The 18664-nt window shown below is 42.2% G+C and overlaps 2 protein-coding genes, 1 long non-coding RNA gene and 2 other non-coding genes across 7 annotated transcripts; 2 read left to right on the top strand and 3 right to left on the bottom strand.

Moving 5' to 3' along the window:
- The first annotated feature begins 300 nt into the window (after nt 1-300).
- LOC142968321 (uncharacterized) lies at nt 301-18161 on the top strand. The gene is made up of 3 exons (XR_012959035.1): nt 301-341; nt 10491-10659; nt 16866-18161. It is a non-coding gene; the product is annotated as an uncharacterized LOC142968321 (long non-coding RNA).
- trnaa-agc (transfer RNA alanine (anticodon AGC)) lies at nt 895-967 on the bottom strand. Its single transcript has one exon. It is a non-coding gene; the product is annotated as a tRNA-Ala (tRNA).
- Nucleotides 2393-5236, bottom strand: mapre3a (microtubule-associated protein, RP/EB family, member 3a). 2 transcript variants are annotated; one of them, XM_076108130.1, is made up of 6 exons: nt 5116-5236; nt 4882-5027; nt 4583-4775; nt 3470-3612; nt 3051-3203; nt 2393-2557 (listed from the first exon to the last, which is right to left on the bottom strand). In XM_076108130.1, exons 1-6 carry the CDS (start codon nt 5234-5236, stop codon nt 2489-2491), a joined length of 825 nt encoding a protein of 274 aa, XP_075964245.1. In that variant the 3' UTR covers nt 2393-2488. The 2 variants fall into 2 exon arrangements, with proteins under 2 accessions (XP_075964245.1, XP_075964246.1); XM_076108131.1 differs by having other exon boundaries at nt 4619-4775.
- dpysl5a (dihydropyrimidinase like 5a) lies at nt 9526-17137 on the bottom strand. Of its 2 annotated transcripts, XM_076108138.1 has the most exons (12): nt 16877-17137; nt 14073-14231; nt 13329-13508; nt 13108-13176; nt 12929-12973; nt 12741-12816; nt 12404-12560; nt 12166-12307; nt 11778-11920; nt 11437-11644; nt 10488-10656; nt 9526-9611 (listed from the first exon to the last, which is right to left on the bottom strand). In XM_076108138.1, the coding sequence occupies exons 1-12, from the start codon at nt 17135-17137 to the stop codon at nt 9526-9528; spliced, it is 1695 nt and encodes a 564-aa protein (XP_075964253.1). The 2 variants fall into 2 exon arrangements, with proteins under 2 accessions (XP_075964253.1, XP_075964252.1); XM_076108137.1 differs by lacking the exons at nt 9526-9611; nt 10488-10656 and having other exon boundaries at nt 10939-11644.
- Nucleotides 10968-11039, top strand: trnaw-cca (transfer RNA tryptophan (anticodon CCA)). Its single transcript has one exon. It is a non-coding gene; the product is annotated as a tRNA-Trp (tRNA).
- Nucleotides 18162-18664: the final 503 nt, after the last annotated feature.

Here is an 18664-nt window from a genome sequence, read left to right as displayed (position 1 = left end):
GCAGAGTGTATTGCAAACAAACAAACAAGATAATTATTGCTTACTATTTAAAAAAATTCCCAGTCTTCTCAAGTGAATAAATAATATGACCTTGGGGGGCGGAGGTTAGGGTTGGGTCTATAGTGTTAATATGGGGTTAAAATTGACTATCATGTAATCAATAAGTAGTGCAGTATAGCAAAGTTGTACCTGGTGAGCATGGGATTCGAACCTCCTCCAGCATCTTAACGAGCGCACCACGTCAACATTTTGCGTGTGATATGATTGGCTATGCGCTGTGAAAATAGATGACGTAACACGGTTGATTGGCAGTCGGAAATAGAAAGGCGAGAACGGTACAGGTAAGTTGACAATCTTTGAGTTGAATCATTTGAGCCAACGCTAATATCCCCGCCGACACAACAAACTTGTGAGCACACATTACACAGTACACACGGTGCACATTACTTCTCAATAGGACGGTGTTACAAAGGGTGTTGGTGCAACTGTCACTACCCCCTCTCACAGCCGCTACAACACATTACTTGATGTTATGCTGTCACCTGCTGGTCCTCAATGGAACCAACAGACTGCTGGTTTTATACATTTAGCATATAATTAATCGGATTTCTGCATTTTCAAGACGTCAGAGTACAAAATACGATTTATATGCTATTAATTGGTCAAAGGCTGGCATTTGTAAGCACGTGCTCCTTGTAAGTAACCATACACTTTCAACGGACTTGACGAAGTAGTCCGTTAACGCGGAAGGATAGTTCTCTTTTCCTTAAACTGTGCTCTTTCCGCGTTAGGAAACGTCCAGCTAGTTAGAAAATGAAGGATGGTTGCATAGTGTTTGGAGATGTTAGTTGTAAAGCTATTTATCCAAGGGCAGTAGTCGAGGTGGAAAAGGTTTGGAGGATGCGGGCATCGATCCCGCTACTTCTCGCATGCTAAGCGAGCGCTCTACCATCTGAGCTAATCCCCCGATGTGAACATTGGGTGACCAACCGGTTAATATTCCTATAACGATGTTTCTAGTTTGTGATAGATTTACATAGCCTTTAGTGTGGAGCACAGACGTCTACAGTTAGCTAACCCTACACTTTGTAGAGTTCATGAAGTGAACGTGTGGCCAATGTGAGCTGGCATTTCAAATCCATTCTCATTCAAAATAAACCACCACCATTTATTTCACAACCGTTTATTTATTCAAAACTCAAAAGATGAGTGTTCAGTAGATGTTTACATGGTCGATGAATGCAAGTTCCAGAGCAGACTTCAGCCAGTTTGCAAGTAAAAAAAAGCCAGGGAGGAAGACCAAGGAGACTTCCTTAGTTTAACTGGCTGCTTGTGATTTCTTAATACTGACTTTCTTTCAAACTACAGCTCATATACCCTGGGCAACCCTTAACAGCAAATTAAAAGTCTAAACACAGTATGGTTAGCAGGAAAAATATAGCAAGCTTGTCGTGTGAAAAATGTATCCGTATTAATTCAGTGTCAGGCTCCCTTTATATTTTAGAATAAAACATTATAACTGCTACAATCTATAACCATGTTGTCAGTCTGCAGGTGGCTTTCCACCTCTAAATTTCAAACTTCTGCACGTCGGCCTAAAAGATACAACGGCATTGAACCAAGATCGTGCGAGATCAGACAAAGTCCCCACACCAAGTACAGATACAAAAAATATCACTCGTTCACATTCTCATGCTCAGATATGTTGCTGATGACTAATGAATAATCACAGAGCACTGATCGTACGCCAGAGAATTTCCTTCAGCGTTTCTACATGCCATGAACCCACCATAACAGAAAATAAAAGCTTGATGCTGACTCAAGCACAAACCATAACTGAAACAACACACATGGCCTCAGCTTTCAATTCACGTACAGTAGGTTTTGCACCAATTTTGCTACAGGTAGTTAATCTAAATTAAATATAAGTTAAATAAATAAGAAATTGTTATTAAAAAGTCACCTTTGTTACCGTTTTAGTAGCTCTGGGAGTGTCCAGATGGCACATTGGAGCAGCGTTGTGCTCTAATAGAAGTATCACAGCGCGCCAAGTTAATCAAATAAATAACTCCATAACAAGCGAAGACATTGTTCTCTCAGAATATCACAATGTCGGCAATATTTACAGACTTAAAACTCACTGTTTGCCATAACAACCTCCGCGCCAGGCTTGGCACATTTCTTTCTCTCTCCGTTACTCGTGCTGAAATAACTGGGATATGTTGCACATTACTGTTATTGTTACTGTTGTAAGTGGAGGCAGGGAGGAGGAGCAGATGATGGTGCAGAGTAGTTGTGTACAATGTGCAGAGGGCGGATGGGAGGGGGAGGTTACGAACAGATATACATATGAGAAAGAAAAGAAAAGACTGAGGGAGAGCAGGGATAATGGTGAGTATTTATAGAGAGCGTGCAGAGAGAGTAGAAACCAAATGAGGGCGAAAAGAAAAGGAAAGGGATGATGGAGATGTTGGGGGGGATGAAGGGCTCAGTATTCATCCTGGTCCAGGTGAGCTTGTTCATCAAGTTCTTCATCCTCCGGAGGTGCAAAGCCATCCTGAGAGACGGGGGAAAAAAAATATTATTCGGCTTTGCTGCTTTTTTGTATCTCCCGTTAACCAACCCCCCCCCCCCAAAGTATCCTGATCAAAGAGGACATAAAAACAGATAACTAATGTATTCTATAGAGATCTATGACTAATCAATGATCCAGTGATTTTCCATAAGTATTTTTTGCTTGAAATGCCCATCCCTATTCTCTAGGACTTATGGGAAATAATGTTTGTTTAAGGCGTCTAAAAACAGAAATATTGAATAAATAATACATGTATTTTTTTTTTATTACCAATCTCATCTGAATGTATGGAGTGAGCCACATGGCATGCTGTTAAGTACGGCTATGTTCCAAGGCTAGAATTTTTATAAATGTAAGGAAAAGTCAATGGGGTTTATTTACTACTGGAACAGAAATCTGAAGTTGAGCTTTCTCTCGCATGCAGATCGAAATGGTGCAGTGCAGCCAGCATTAGTTGCTGATAAAGGACAGATACCTCTGTTGCGTAGAGAATGTTGATTATACTGCTGAGGACGGTGTTGTTTTCGCTCTCGTGTTCCTGGCAGATCAGCTCGATGTCCCGTAGTTTGCTGAAGTAGAAGTCTCGCTCCTTCTCTAGTCCGTCCACAGTCAACTTCAACTCCATCAACTGAGAAAGGAAAGAACAAAAATTGACAGGAATGTATTCTCACAGGAATATCATTTTAAACTTTAACATTAAAGGCGAAAGACATTTTGACTTGTCATTAAAGAGAAGCACAGGTGTACCATTTGCACATGCTTTTAGTACTGTAACACGTCAACATGTCTGTGAAGCTATTGCTGTTAACGCAGCACTTAAAATGCTTTCAGTGCGTGTGAACCTAGAGAGAGTCCACGGACATGAGATGGTTTGAGAGTTCTCCCGTTGTCTACCTGTTGATTTAGCTCCATGATCTCAGCATCACTGCCCCCGTTTCTAGACAAAGATGGAGTCTTCCTCATGGCTGGAGTGTTGTGTTGGACCCGCTGTGGTGTTGGTATGTTTTTGGGAACTGTTGGAGATGTCCTCTGTGGTCCTGGCGGGGTCAGAGATGATCAGAGATGTTAATCATTTGAATTGAAATGGATTTACTGCATTATTGTTGGCTTTGTAGCAACTGTGGCGATGGATATAGCACATTATAGAGAGCTGATGTTATCGACGTACAGCATAATCTTGTGCCTTTGATATGCCATTTTTTTGTGAAAGGATTTCAAATTGCTTTACAACACAATAAAAGACACAAATTTGGGTTGCCAGATTTTAAAAAAGCCAAATTATAAAAATGTTTAAATGGTTGAATGTCACGCTTATTTGAGTCAAAATCTTTAAAACAGAAAAAAATCCTGCATCCTGCCAAAACCTCTATAAGTGCTTCAGCAGAGGCGTTAAACTCAAAACATGCCAACACGCATTATCACAGTTTGGAAACTGGAAAAAAAAAAAAATGTATAACCACACTGCTTACCAGTGACAACGTCACAAAGCAGGCTCATGACACACTACACGTCAAATTAATGATTGTTCGATTTTCAAGCGAAAAGCTTTCACAGAGACATAGCAAGGCTGGTCAGGCTGACGTTGCTCTGGTTAGTGAAATAAGACAAACTCTTCTAGTTTATCTGTCCAGCTTTCAGAGAGAGATGGAGCTGCACGCAGTGTTGCATCAGCTGCTTGATGCAGGACACCGGACAAGACCTGGTTGCCGCTAACATTTCTGTAGGTCTTCTGGCGCCGCCGGTTCATGATCAATTAGAATTGGCCGATTTTCACTGACGCTGCATCCCACGAGTCACTGAGGTGATCGCCGCAATCCCACCAGTGACTCGGCCGTACCTACTCGGCGTCGTGTTGCTTGTGAATGCTGGGCAGTGAGATGGATCTAGGAAGAACAGCGGTCGGTCTGTGAATCGTGCGGCTCACACCACTTGTTTGCAGGGAGCGCTTTCGGAGCCATCCAAAGCTCAGCAAGACCGTGCAGCAGAGGCGGAGACTGTTTGGTTTACCTGTGTTTCTCTTTGGTTTGTGGATAAAGTGATCACCTGGGTTGGGGGCGGGGGACACGTCCTGCCCCTGTCTGGATATCAAAGGGTCGTACTCCTTCCCGTCGTAGTTGGCGTCGAAGAACTTCTTGAACCACTGCACGAATTCAAAGTTGTCCTGGAACTTCCCTTTTACAAGCTTTTCTACCGGAATTATCTGGAGGATGGAAACAGGAAATGCTTCAATAGCTCGACGTGATTTTTATGATTAATCATCTTAAATAAGATCGAATATGTAATAATATGATAAAAAGTATTCTGACTTTGTCAACACTCATCCTTTTAAAAGCTGCCTGAAGAACTTTGAAGTTGTGTATAGATTCATGCTCCAGCTTGGCTTGAAATTTGACCTTCTTCAGAAGGATACAACCTGGAAACAACATGTCCATGAACTGGCAATACGTCGCTCCTGGAAAACACAAAAGACACGACAATTTAGTTTTTCTGTTGTCTTGTTCTGATGTATGTGTTGAGATGTGTTTGAACTCCGGCCTTACCTGAACAGAGCTGTTCAATCTTAGTGTAGGTGAGGTGCAGAGAATCGTTGACCCATGCCAGCATGTCATGTCGACTGAGGTTGTCAATGGACACAGATGTTGAGTACACATTCACTGCCATCCTGAACCTGGAGCGAACAACAGGAGATGAGAGGAAAAAGACGCTCAGTGCAAGAATGCAGCACTGTGTACTTATTTAGGATCAACAACTTTTCTTATTATTGATTAATTTGCTTATTACTCTCTTAACCATTTCATTGACAAAATGTCACAACATACTGAGAACTGCTGGTTACTATTTCCTGAAGTTTCCTAAATGTCTTCAACTACTACTCTATCATGTAAGACACAGAAAAACAACAGATCCTCACAAAGAGAAAAGCATTGGAATGTTTACTTTTACAAACGACTTAATAATATATTAATAATAAAAATAATAATAATAATCGACTGATTGACTAATTCTTTCAGCTCTAGATTTATTCCTGGCCCTATGCTACTGGACTAATTAATGGACCCACTTCTTGATCTAATTGTCCTGGATTTCAGATGTAGGCTGTATTAGACCGTAATATAATCTATATCAATTTTCCCAAATATCATGCAGTGTAATTGCCATGTTCCCAACTGCACCCCAAGCTACCCGTCTCTCTTTAAATCCTCTTTTTTAGAGGGTTCTACCATATCGTCTCAAGGTTTTGAGTGGTACTTTTTCCTTGTCCTCTGGGATCACAGATCTCGGGAAATACAGTTTATTTTTTTGACTGTAAACACAGCGCCTGAGAAGGATCTTTACTTTCAAATTTAATCTACAGACGTGTTGACAGCATAATCCTCCGCAGATTAAACAGAAATATCCTGATGTTTGTGAGCAGCTTTGCACATCTGGCAGCTGCAGCCTTCTCTGTGCTCACTTTGCTTTCCCTGCTAATACCTTCCAGTGGTGTCGTGTCAAAAGCGGGCCTGTAACCCCCTTGACGTCCCCTGCAGTAAAACAATTGCACATTAACACCGGCACGTCTATAAACCATCAATGCACGTGTGCAATGTTGGTTATAAGGGTCACGCGCCCCTGTGTCTGCAGGTGACAGCCAGAGAGATATCACTGCGCGTCTACTAGTTCCACACAAACAAGTGAACCACTGCTCACTGTCTGGTGATGCCACTAATAATATTGTGAATGCGCCCTCAGCAGCGTGCAGCAGTCTCTCGTGGGGCTTGGCTAGCTTATAACGGCATGATAATAAACCACGAGCAATACAAGCAACAATGAAACCATTTACAGGGCAGAACCATGCGCGTTCAGACACATTACCGTGCCTTGCAGTGGGTTCAATAAATATGGATTATTGCACCGCGTGGAAGGGAATTCAATCTATTCTCTAAAAGAAAAAAAACCTGACGGGCCTTCGAGAAAGCTCCGATAATGACTGCAGCAAAATGCTGAGTGCAAAAAAAACAACAAGTCTAACAAAAACAAATGGGCGGGGGTCTGACATTTCAAGCCCGAGCTGAGAACAATAAATGTGTCCGTTTGCTGGGTGCCTTTCGGTTTACAACAACAACAAACAAAAAAACACCGCAACGCTGGTGCTGCTCTCCAAGCGGCCCCCTCTACAGGCCTCCCCGGATAAATCCGTACTGTCAGTGCACGGGGAAATATCCTCACTGCATGGGAATAAAACGCAAGCTTCCCAAACACGTAACCGCGCACAAACAGGGAAGACAAACAAAGCGAGCGCGAGTCAGCGGGTTCTCTCGTGCGTTGCTACTCACTGTATTCAGGAGTGTCTGTGTTGTTATCACGCTGGCAGTAGTCCTTATGTCAATGCCCGTTGCCGTCGTCGTTGTCAGACCCTGCGCGGTGCAGTGCTTGGTAACGGGCCGCCCTGTCAGGGGCTGCAACAATCCAGCTCCAACCGCGCATGCGCCTGACTCCATGCTGTTTAAGGTTCATTATAAATAGGACTTTGGCCCGATACAGCTAAGACACACATGATGTGGCTGGGTGGATTTTAGGCCTGCTGGTGACTGAGGTTTTACTGAGGTCAGGCTGCACAACAAACGTTTTTATCTCCTGCTGGATTAAAATCAAATGTTGTGGAAGAAGTATTCAGATCCTCTCCTAAAGTAAACGTGTTAGGACTAAAACTAACTATTATTTTTCATGATCAATTAATCCATAGGTTGACTCATGTGCTGCCGTCATCAGAGCACATGCAATATTTACTTACACATGCAATTCAACACAGAATGCAAGTGGCTCCTTATCCATCATTTTACTGGACTTTTGTTGCTGCTGCTGATGTTTTACACACTCATTAATTGTGTTTTATCGTTATGGTATTATACTTAATTGATTATATTTTTGTACTTTTATTGCATAGATTCTGTACTTTGTTATAGCTATGTATTATCCATCCATCCACGACAACTAAACGGATGTTTTCAGATGTCTAATGTCCATCTAACCCAAAGAGATTTAGTTTATAATGATATAAAACAGAAAATCCTCATATGAGAGGTATGAATCTACTATCAAAATAGTTAGATTATTTCTCTGTTGATTGACTTATCGATTTGATTTAAGCTCTAACACTAAGAAAATAACAAGTATAATATTTCCCTCTGAAATGTAGTAAAGTAGAAGTATAAAGTAGCATAGAACTATAGTTTTGAAGCACAGTACAAGTGCAGTACTTCAGTAAATCGTACTTTCCACCACAGGTCAGTAATCAGACACAGGATTCGGTTGGAGATTTCATTGTGGTTTATTTGCACTCAAATCATGTGATAAAGAGCTGCAAGAAGAAACAAGAGATAAAGGAAGTCAATGTGATGACACATTGTTCAGCACCAGTGTACATTTGGGAGGGGGAAGACGAAACAAGATTCACTGGAGCTTCTAGACGTGAAATATGTCCCAAAAAAACAAAAAAAAACAATGATGCAGGACTTTTACTGTAACGTGATGCTCTTCTGAACATAAGTCTAAACATGTTAAAAATCTTGTGTGCATAAGTTTTGACAAAAACACAACAAAATCAATGACTAAAAAAAGAATTATTCACAAGAACAAATATGTAACTAAAGACAAACAATAAAAAATACAGTAGTAGTATCAGTGCTTTTCTGTAGCAAGCATGCCTTCCCGTTATGATGCTGAGCTTTCAGTGGCGTACAGTGTGAAGGCGTTTGATCCCTTCAAGTATTGGCATTAATTGACTCGCATATACGCTGTTAAACGTCAGCTCTGTGAACGCTGCAGAGCATCATTTCCCCTTCTCTAATTGCTTCTCAGTGGTGCGTTAGAGTCAGCGTATCTTTTGAACCCTGCCGTTTCAGACCAGTAAAAAGGGCCCACTCTAAAAGAAACGACAGCGCTCAACATGTCATGATCTGTGCCGGCAGTGTGGGACGATGTGTTTGTGGTTGTCAGTGTTCTCAGGTGAGAAAAAGGCAGTTTGGGTGAGACTTTTTGCTCTCTGTGGAAAACGGATACGATCACAAAGAATGCTGCGTAGCATGAGCAACGTAAGTGCTTATTACAGTAGTTCTAACTATGCTACCATGCACAGTACACACAGCAGAGGTTCCTTCACATTTGGTGGGGGGGGGGGTGGAACAGAAGTCTATTCTGCTGTAAACATGATCTGAAATGCTAATCTGACAACGATGAACTACTGAACAAAGACCTCATTCTTACTTAGGAAAGGATTCTAACACAGTAGCATCAACCGACAACCGCACAAATAATGCAAGATAAATAATAAATAAACAAACGCATATAAAAGGTGAACTTGCATTACGATATTTCTCATCAGTTGGTCAACTATATATTTTTTAATAACTGACATATTGATGTCATGCCCACACCCTGCTAATAACTTATCCCATTTCATTCTCCATGGCTTGCGTTACAAAGACATTTGTGATATTTGTGACATTAAATCATGTAAAAAGGCATCTAAATAGTACATGATACAAGTGCAAAATCGTATTTTACAGTGAGGTAACACAATCACATCATAAAAACCATGACTCACCTTCATATTCCTAAAACGATCAGTAAGATTCTTCCCCTAACGTGATCCAACAGCCAAAGTAATTCATTGGCAACCCATCTTTTATTTGCTGCTTATATTTGGTTAACATTTGACCGAAATTTGGTAGCTATAACCACTTAGCAATAGTTTTTCCTTGATGCATACTCCCATATTATTACAGCAAATGTTATACAGTTTAACGTTTTACAATCCTATGTAACTGTGCCGAGTTCAAAATAAAAACACGACTCCATTAACCCCACACATATTCTAAGCTTCCAGAAAGAAAAACAAGTCATCTTGCTTGGCCATATGTTTCCCTCGGGTGTCATTCTTCCGCTTCACGTGACGGCCGCCCGATCGGTTACCAGATCCCGCTGGATCTCCCTCCAGGAGGAGCGAGGATCCTGGCCGAGGATCTCTTTGGAATCTTGTCGTCGATCTGGGCACCTGGAGCAGCGGGGAACGCGATCATGTGCATGGGTTCAACAGTGAAACACAAGGAATGACTATGTCCTAGTGGTGTTTATGTGCAGCTCAATCACATTTCCTTGTAAAGGGCTCTTGTATGGTATAGAATCTGGCCCTCAGTTGGCTGAAGAATTATACTCAAACACTGAAAGCTGTGTCAACTTGCAAAATGAATCCCAAGGCACCAACGTGTTGTACATGTGATGCCTAATATATTAGTAACGATTCCTCATTGGCCTAAATGTGTACTAGGGGGGTGTCCTGGTGGCCTCGGGGTTAAGGTGCTGACCATAAATAGTTTGAGTCAGCCACAGACCTCCGTTACATGTCGGTCCACATCTCTCCCCTCATTTCCTCTTCTTCATAACTTCATTGTTTTCTCATCTTCAATCAATCTGTTTATGCTTTTAATTGTGCATATGTTCAATCAAACTGCTTTTGATTTGCTATCCGCGTCATTGCAATTGTTTTGTAATACAACAGCTGAGGGCGAGGGTGAACGAGCTGTCTGTGTCTGTGTATTCGCAGTGTATGTTGTGTTACGTAATGCTGTTTTTGTCTGTATGTGTTTTATAATTGTAGGATCCCCCACAGTAAATGAGATGCTACATCTCGAGGGGCTTTCCTTTCAATACATTCAAATTTCCTGTCAGCTCTCCACCGTCAATTCCCTCTAATTAAGACGTGAAAATACTTTCAAATATGTACTAGGCAACTGCATGTGAAAAAAGAATATGTGTAAGCCAAGCAATTAAAAAAGAAAAAGAAGCCCTTCAAATGTCTGTAAATATGACGCCCTCGTCAGGCCAGGTAGTGTATGTCCACTGATATCTGACTGAATCTGTTGATTCTTACCAGACAGGCTGAAGCTGGACTCTTGGAGGTCCCTCAATCCCCCGTGCCGGGTGCAGGGGCGTGTCGGCGTGTCCACATCTGAAACCCCCAAATCCCTCTTTCCTGAGTTGAGCACCGCCACAACTTCACCTGTGTAGGGCTCCCGTTCCACAGCTTTCACAGCCTGGCACTGGTAGGTCAACACACATGTACACATATATTACAAATACTAATGAATACAATCAAATTAACGAATATGTGAACGGTAAAAAAATGTATTATCTGTTATGCTGACTTGTAAACTTGTCTAGAAAACAATTTATTGGTAAAAACTATTGAGGTAGGGGTGAACAGAGTAGAAGTACTCTTTTGACACCCGATAGATCAACTTTGTTGGACTACAGCTGGACTGTAAGACTCAATATCAACAATGGTGAACTTTGGCTGAGGTTTAAATCTGAGGAAGAACCAGAGTTTTCTCCTTCCACAGTATTCATCATTGACTCTGTGGCGCAACGGTAGCGCGTCTGACTCCAGATCAGAAGGTTGCGTGTTCAAATCACGTCAGGGTCAAGATTTCTCTTTGATCACCAAAGCAAAAAAACATTATTTCAAGAGGATGAAGTACACAAAATGCTGCCAGTATTTCTGACAAATGTGCTTTGTGGAAATCTCTCCTTTGCTCATCAGAATGTAAATCCTGAGGAAAGAAGGAGGGAAGAAAGGAATAGAAGAAATAAGCAGGCGATAAAACGCACTTAAGAACACAATAAGTAAAGAGGGAATGAAAGATGAAAGACAGAAGGAGGGAGAGATGGAAACATGGAAATTTAAGAAGTAATTGGAAGGAAGGTGAAAAAGGAGGATAAGGAGGAAGAAAGAAATGGGAAAAAAGGAAAGGAAGAAAGCAAAGGAGGAGGGAAAAAGGGAAAGAAAAAAGGAACAAAGGAAAGACAGTTCTGTCTGATACCTTTTCCCTCTGAACCATCTTCTTGTAGAGGTAATCTGGGAAGGTCCTCAGGGGGCAGAACTTCCCAGAGCCCTCAGCACACGTGAATATGCCATTCTCATAGACCAGACGGCCACGGCTGATGGTGACCAGGGGAACGCCATGACAACGGAGACCTTCATACAGGTTTACATCTCCTCCCTGGACCTGGTTGTCCACAGAAATGGTCCTGCAGACAGAGATGGAATAAAAAAAACGTTGACCCAGTTAAATCAGGCAGAAAGCTAATCAGCTTCAGGGACTCGAGATAAAAGCTGCAGTGAGGCATGCTGGTCGATGAATGGATGGATCGCGTTTCATACTTGGATCCCTCGGGGTCCCAGACCACCACATCAGCATCTGCTCCTGGGATGATCCTTCCTTTCCTGGGGTAGAGGTTGTAGATCTTGGCCGCATTTGAGCTCGTGACTGCAACGAAGCGATTCTCATCCATCTTCCCTCCAATCTGTGAATTATAACAAAGACACAGTTTATATTTGTAATCTTTAAAATAAAAAGATCTTAAATTCACACATCACAACATCTGACTGAAACAACTGATGCACCAGAAGCAGGTGATTTTTGCGCCTCTACCGTCTTGTGTTTCATTTAGTTTTTAAAGTTAAAATCACGAACCACCGAAAAAGAACCAGATGTCCTGTTTGTGGAGGTTCTCTGGCAGCCAGACAGGAACAAAAGAGCTACACATACCACTCCTTTCTCCCAGATGACGCTCATGCGATCCTGAATGCCAGGAAGCCCATGGGGGATCTTTGTGAAGTCATCCTTGCCCATGGCTCTCTGGTTGATGGTGAACGGACGGTGGTCGGACCCCACCACATTCAGAGTGTCACTGCAGCCGAACAGAGTCAGACGGAAAGGCCCCATGTATTACTGCAGCGGCACAAACATCATATTACATTTAATGTGAGATTTGTTTTCCACTCACTTCCCCAGCAGGCTCATTAGGTAACTGGGAGTGTTGGGGTCCAGGCGGAGAGGAGGCACGGTAACGTGGGCGGCGGCATGGGCCCAGTCCTGGTGGTAGTACTGCATACCGTTCAGCACAGCGTGGGCTGTGGTTGTTTCACCGTGGACCACTTTACCTGCGGTTAGTACAATACGGATGCACACCGGATTAAATGATAGTGAAAAGGGGCAGAGATTAAGCAAGCAAGAGATTAAAAGATTAAGCAAGCAAACCATGACTTGTTTCAGTCTAAAACACCTAAAGCAAAACATAGCAGTGACTATTTAAAACGACTAATTACTAAAATAGGCCTTACCCTGCATCTTGGCTGTAGCTACTACATCTCCGGCAGACATACTGGAGACATTGACAAGGTAGATCGGGCAGTGGGCCTAACAGAAAGCACACATACACACACAAGGCACAGCATGTAATATAGGATAACTGATCTTGTCTTTTCACATTTACGTATTTCTTCATTTGTGCTGGAGAGATCTCACTCACCCTGTTTGCGATGGTAATGGCCCTGTGAGTCGCCTCTGCTTCCAACTGTAAAGAGACAGAGGACTGTAAGGAATCCTAGTGAGATACTAACCTAGAGGCTTGATTTATTCATCACATAAATAATATTAATACTCGTGACAAGAGTCTGCATATAATAAAAGTAAACCTGGCTGTAATACCTCTTCAGGCCTGCTGATTTCAATCCCCTCTGGGCCACTGATGCCCAGGTCCAATGCTTCTTTTGCACCCTGGGAAAACACAAGATATTTCCATTAATTATGTATACAACAAATTAGTACAAAGTTCTTTAATACAAGCATTTATGATCATTTCAATTGTGTACACTACAATAGATGTAATATACCGAATGAGAAGGAATAGTGGAATGATTCCCCCTCACCTCTGCCACCAGCTCCCCATTTTCAGCATGGACTCTTGCTATAGCTCCGATGTCCTTACAGTGCTGCAGAGCCTGGAAGAGCTCGCTGTCCCTCAGCATGAACATGTCCTTATAGGCCATGAACATCTGGAAGGAATTCACTCCATACTCCCTCACCAGCTTCTCCATCTCAGCTCGCACCTGCAGGAAGGCAAAGTGTGTAAATGAGCTCGAGCATCTCTCAGCCTGAACCACGAATCTTTGCACAGAGAAGATTCAGATATTTATTTCATTCTTGTGGATAAGAACAGTGTAAAATATCGATTGCAAACATGAGGTTTTTAAACCAAATCGCAATAGCTACTCTCTTATGTCATGTGTTTAACAATTAAACAGCTAGAAAAAGAAGACAAAAAAACGTCTCTACCAGCCTCAATTAACCAGAATGCAACTCAACCACAAGTATGACCAAACTTTTGCTTTGTCCTTGCAAAAAAAACCCTCTTGTTCAGCTATTGTTCACACTCATTTCCATCTTTCCACCTACACATATAAGGGGCTGAAAGAAATATGTAAACATCTGGTCTCTGGAGACCAAAAAAAGCATTCTGGGGAATTGTAGGAAGTCACTAACAGAGGTACAGCAGAATGAAGAAACATTAACGGCTGCTCGTAGCGAACCACTTAAGACTAAACGTTTTGCCATAAAAAGAAATGACTGTGGAGAAGTGATCATGTGGAGAGGTAGGCACAGTGTCGGAGTACCTTGGGTCCCCACCAAGTGACTCCCACGTGCAGAGCGTAGTCACAGCAGGCTTTGGGGTCCGCCGAGCTGCGGCACTTCTCGAAGGCTTCCAGCAGAGACTCATTCTTCTCTGGCAGAATGTGTCCGATCACCATTGTTGTGCCTCCAGCTAGAGCAGCCTGGAAGAAATGCAAACAACAGCTCTCAAGTTTCTTAAACTGGAGGAAGTAATTCTGCTATTATTATTGTGTTGTATTGTTTAATTTCTGTATTGTTTACACGTCTTTCAGTGTGTCAGTGTGTTTTAATGCCTTTGCGCTGACGACGGCCGTGTCCCTTCCTGAAGAGGGCTTTAGTGTCGTGAGTCTTGATCAGTTTTTTATTGATTTGGACCCCGATGTACCATGTATAACAGCCTCCTGTTCCTCCGATAGTCCACCACAAGCTGATATTGAATTTCAGGTGATTTTCGTTGCATTATATGACGAAGCTCTCTATCAGTTCTCTGTACTCTTCTCTGAAAATAGTCTCTCAGTGAAGTCAATATAGTGATCATTTCCATTTCGCCAAAAAATACTCTTTATTAAATTCCTTCAAAGTCTTCACCACATATATTCTATGAGTCTGGACAGGCACGGGGGCAAACCGCAACTTGACTGGTTGGCGGAGGCATACAAACATGAGCCGGTCATTTTAATTCATCAATTGCCATCGTAGACTAACAGGAACTGAGGTTAAATGAAATGATCATTAAACCGAGGCATTAAGGGACGTTGACGCAGAATATATTGATTTATTAAGCCCATGAATACTGAAGGGACTGTAATCTACTGATCTACACACCTCCTGCTCGAAGAATAAAAGAAGAAGCCTCAATTGCCATTAATGCATATTTGTTATGGTTATTTGCAGATGATTGCTGAGGGAAATATAAATCCCTCGGTAGTTAAAGCACAGGATTTACTGCCTCTCACAGCATAATAATCAAAGCAATAACAATATCTGCACTTCTTGCTTATTAACAGATTGAGATGTTTTAAACCCACACTACAATAAATCTTAATTTCCCCAACAAGTGAAAACAGAGTGTGTTTTGTGTATAAGAGTGGGCTTCACTGAGCATCTGTCAGCTGGCCCTGGAGAGTGGAGTGGTGTGCAGTGGGAGGGACCACAATGGGGGGGGGGGGGGGGGGGGCGTGGGTCTGAGAACCATTGTCTCCAAGCACAATGGCGTGAGTGAAAAGGCTTTGCAGCAGTCTTTGCAGCAGCCCCCCCGGTATCCATGGACACGGATACTGATCTGCATTTGTCTCCGGACTTATTTTGGCGGAGCGGTAGGGAGGGGCGAGGGAGGGGCGAGGAGGGGGCGAGGGAGGGGAGACGGAGAGAGGAATGAGGAGAATAGTGTCTGTCACCAGCGTCTACTAAAACGACTCAAGCTCCGGCCTCCGTTGTCTCTCAGACTCCGTCATCTCAAAGTGCTACAGAGCGATGAGTCATCACGGTGCCCTGAAGCAGAGTGGGGTATCCCAGTCTTTATCGGCCGCCATGATGACTTCATCCCACACTTTCTGGCAGCCGCGCCAGCAGCGAAGTGCCAAATCATCTTTGTGTGATGTCGCTGAAACACAGACTCTGCAAACTTGTGACAAAACAAATAACACTGCCAAGTAGGTCAGTTTTATATCTCTAAATCTACTGGTTGTTTTCTTGAATGATGAATCATCAAAATAGATAATTTGTTCTTATGTCAGGAGTCAGGAGTTTGTAAAAGATGCTCATCTAGTTTGCACTTTAGCTCGCAGCTTGTTGTTGTATTTGAAGGCTTCTTCACTTTTTTTAATACAACATTTTTAAGCGACTATCCAGGTTCTGTTCGCTGTTTATCTGATTTATGATTAACAATTGCAATTTTGAAGCAGGTGAAGCAAGCATTTGTGACATCTGGCTGTTTGAGGAGGATTTTACAGATCTGAGTCCAAGGGGATTTTGTCCACCCGACTCAAAGATATTCAGTTTACAATCACAGAAGAGTAATACATCCAGGAGTTCTTCACATTTGAGAATGTAAAACCTGAGACTGTTTGCTAATTTTGCTTTAGAAAATGACTAAAACTATTAACGATTAACTTTCTGTCCATTTACCAATTGATTAATCAACTAACGATTTGGACTCTACCGCCAAGATTGATGGCTTGGCTGTAAGAACATCCAAAGTATGGTTCTGATAAATGAAATACTTTCTTGTTAGTGTTCAAACTGTCACTATCATCGGTCTAGATTAAATACATTTTAACATGTCTGTATTCTATCACTCTGCTTTAATGCTTTATATTTAATATTATCTTACTCTTGCAGTTTTAGTGTTTACATTCTGTTCTAATTTCGTCATTTTACTTTGACTGCAAGTATGGTTGTGTCCAAAATAACCAACATATTTGATATCAAAATATTAAGCGAGCCGTCTCATCTCATCAAAGCCAAACTAAAGAAGCTTCTCTGACATCTCGGCTAAAATTAGAATCACTGAAGAGCTTTCATTGATCTCCATCTGACAGAGAAAGCAACATATTTGTGATTATAAACTATACTAAAGTAATTGGGATATCCAAGAGAGTCGAGCGGAATTTACTACAAAAACTAGAACAAGAAAATCTGAAAGTGCAGACACACGGTTCTTATTTCATGCTTCGACTGTAAAAACATACTGTGACATAAAGTGTTGCTTTTGCTCTGCTCTACAATTAGGACAATGCAAGTTGCCCTACTTCCAATCCAAACCCTCCTCTCTTCTTCTCTCTTTCCACTTCCAGCGGGACGTTACCTTGGTGCCGCTGTAGAAGTCATCTGCCGTGGTCGCGTTCATGAAGCTCTCCTCCAGGTGGACGCTGGTGTCGATGCCCCCGGGGAGGACCAGTTTTCCCGAGGCGTCGATCACTTTGGCTCCACCCGGGATCATCAGCTCCTTCCCCACCTGCTCGATGATGCCGTTCTCGATGTAGACGTCGGCCTCCTGGGTGCAGTCGTCGTTCACCACCTTGCCGCCCTTTATCAGGATCCGCACTATCGCTGAGCTGGAAGACATGGCTATAGCTCTGTGAGGAAGAGAGAGAGAGGAAAAGATGGAGTTTAACCTTTTTTTGTCTGGTGTTGTGAGCAGCTGCTAAAACTGTGGCGCACTGACTAAATCTAAAACTACTAAAACAAAGTTACAGCTAAAGCAATTCTCCCTGAAGAAACTTGAGAAGGAGAACGTTTTACAGTACCTCATCCTGAGACAGTGTAGTAAGTCTAGCAGAGACAAGAACCAGTGATGCTGCCCTGTGACCAGTCTGTCAGGCTGTGACTGACATCGAGACTGTGTCAGTCACGGCCTGAGACCTGACGTCTCAGTGCACAGTGACATAGTGGTGAATAGAAAGAAGCTGAGGCCAGACACGGGTCAATAAGGCCATTATTTTGAAGGACTAAAGCGGCATAAAGCCACTTATAATGTCGGTCACTTAATACTAAGCTATCACAGCGGCTGAAAAATATGAACTAAGAAATTTGAAGTGAGTTTCTTTGACTTTTATTAATGGAAAATATCTCTACTCCACCCCAGTGCTTCCCAACGTGGGGATCAGTACCCCAAAAGGAGTCGCAAGATGAATCTCAGGGGTCGCCAGATGATTACTAGGGTAGGAAATTATAATAGACATATTTTACTACTTATTAAGCTCTTTTTTTTTTCTTGCGACATACTATACTTTTACCTCTTCTGCATGTAAATCTGAAAAGGTAAAACCACAGTATGAATTAAACTGCTCATAGATTTGCATTGAGGACAATGAGGCTGTGTCTTTGATATTATTCCTGTGAATTTAGCTAATTATAAAGAGTTAAACTTATAAAAATGTCCAATTGGTGCATATGTTTTAGACTGATTGCAGTATTTTTAACTCCAGTAGATTCGAATTGGATGAATTTTAGACCACAAAACAGGAATAATTGATTCAGTATCCAGAATTGTATTCAGAGTTAAAACAGCACTTACTCTTCATGTTGCTAGATTACATTTGCAAACTTGAATGAATAAGTAAATATTTATTAAAGGTCTCATCACCTCAGTATTTCTACAGTTCTGGCTTCAGCTCTGGTCACAACCACAAACGTTGCTCTACTCTATTGTGTTCTATTCTGTACAACACAATTACAGTAAAAGTAATGAAAAATGAATCTTCTTCAAATAATTTGGTTAACTGGTTGTGATCATTTATCATCAGTGATTATCTATTCAACAATAACAAAGAACCCATCTCCAGGATCTGCCTCCTCCCTTTCTTTTTACACCACTGTAGTAATGATGTGATGTATTGTGTGTGTGTGTGTGTGTGTGTGTGTGTGTGTGTGTGTGTGTGTGTGTGTGTGTGTGTGTGTGTGTGTGTGTGTGTGTGTGTGTGTGTGTGTGTGTGTGTGTGTGTGTGTGTGTGTGTGTGTGTGTGTGTGTGTGAGGAGGGAGAGTGTGCCCATCCTGCGTGCTTGCGTGCAGGATGCGTGCGTATGAGGGTGCGGCAACTTTACTGCATGGACTCCTTTACACATCCAGATCTGATGGTTGACAATGTGGAGG

Source organism: Anarhichas minor, unplaced genomic scaffold (assembly GCF_050575085.1).
Source record: "Anarhichas minor isolate MPS153535 unplaced genomic scaffold, ASM5057508v1 ptg000040l, whole genome shotgun sequence".
In the NCBI taxonomy this organism is placed as follows: domain Eukaryota; kingdom Metazoa; phylum Chordata; class Actinopteri; order Perciformes; family Anarhichadidae; genus Anarhichas; species Anarhichas minor.
Note: the sequence above shows the minus strand (reverse complement) of the source record. Positions and strands in the feature narration are given on the sequence as shown.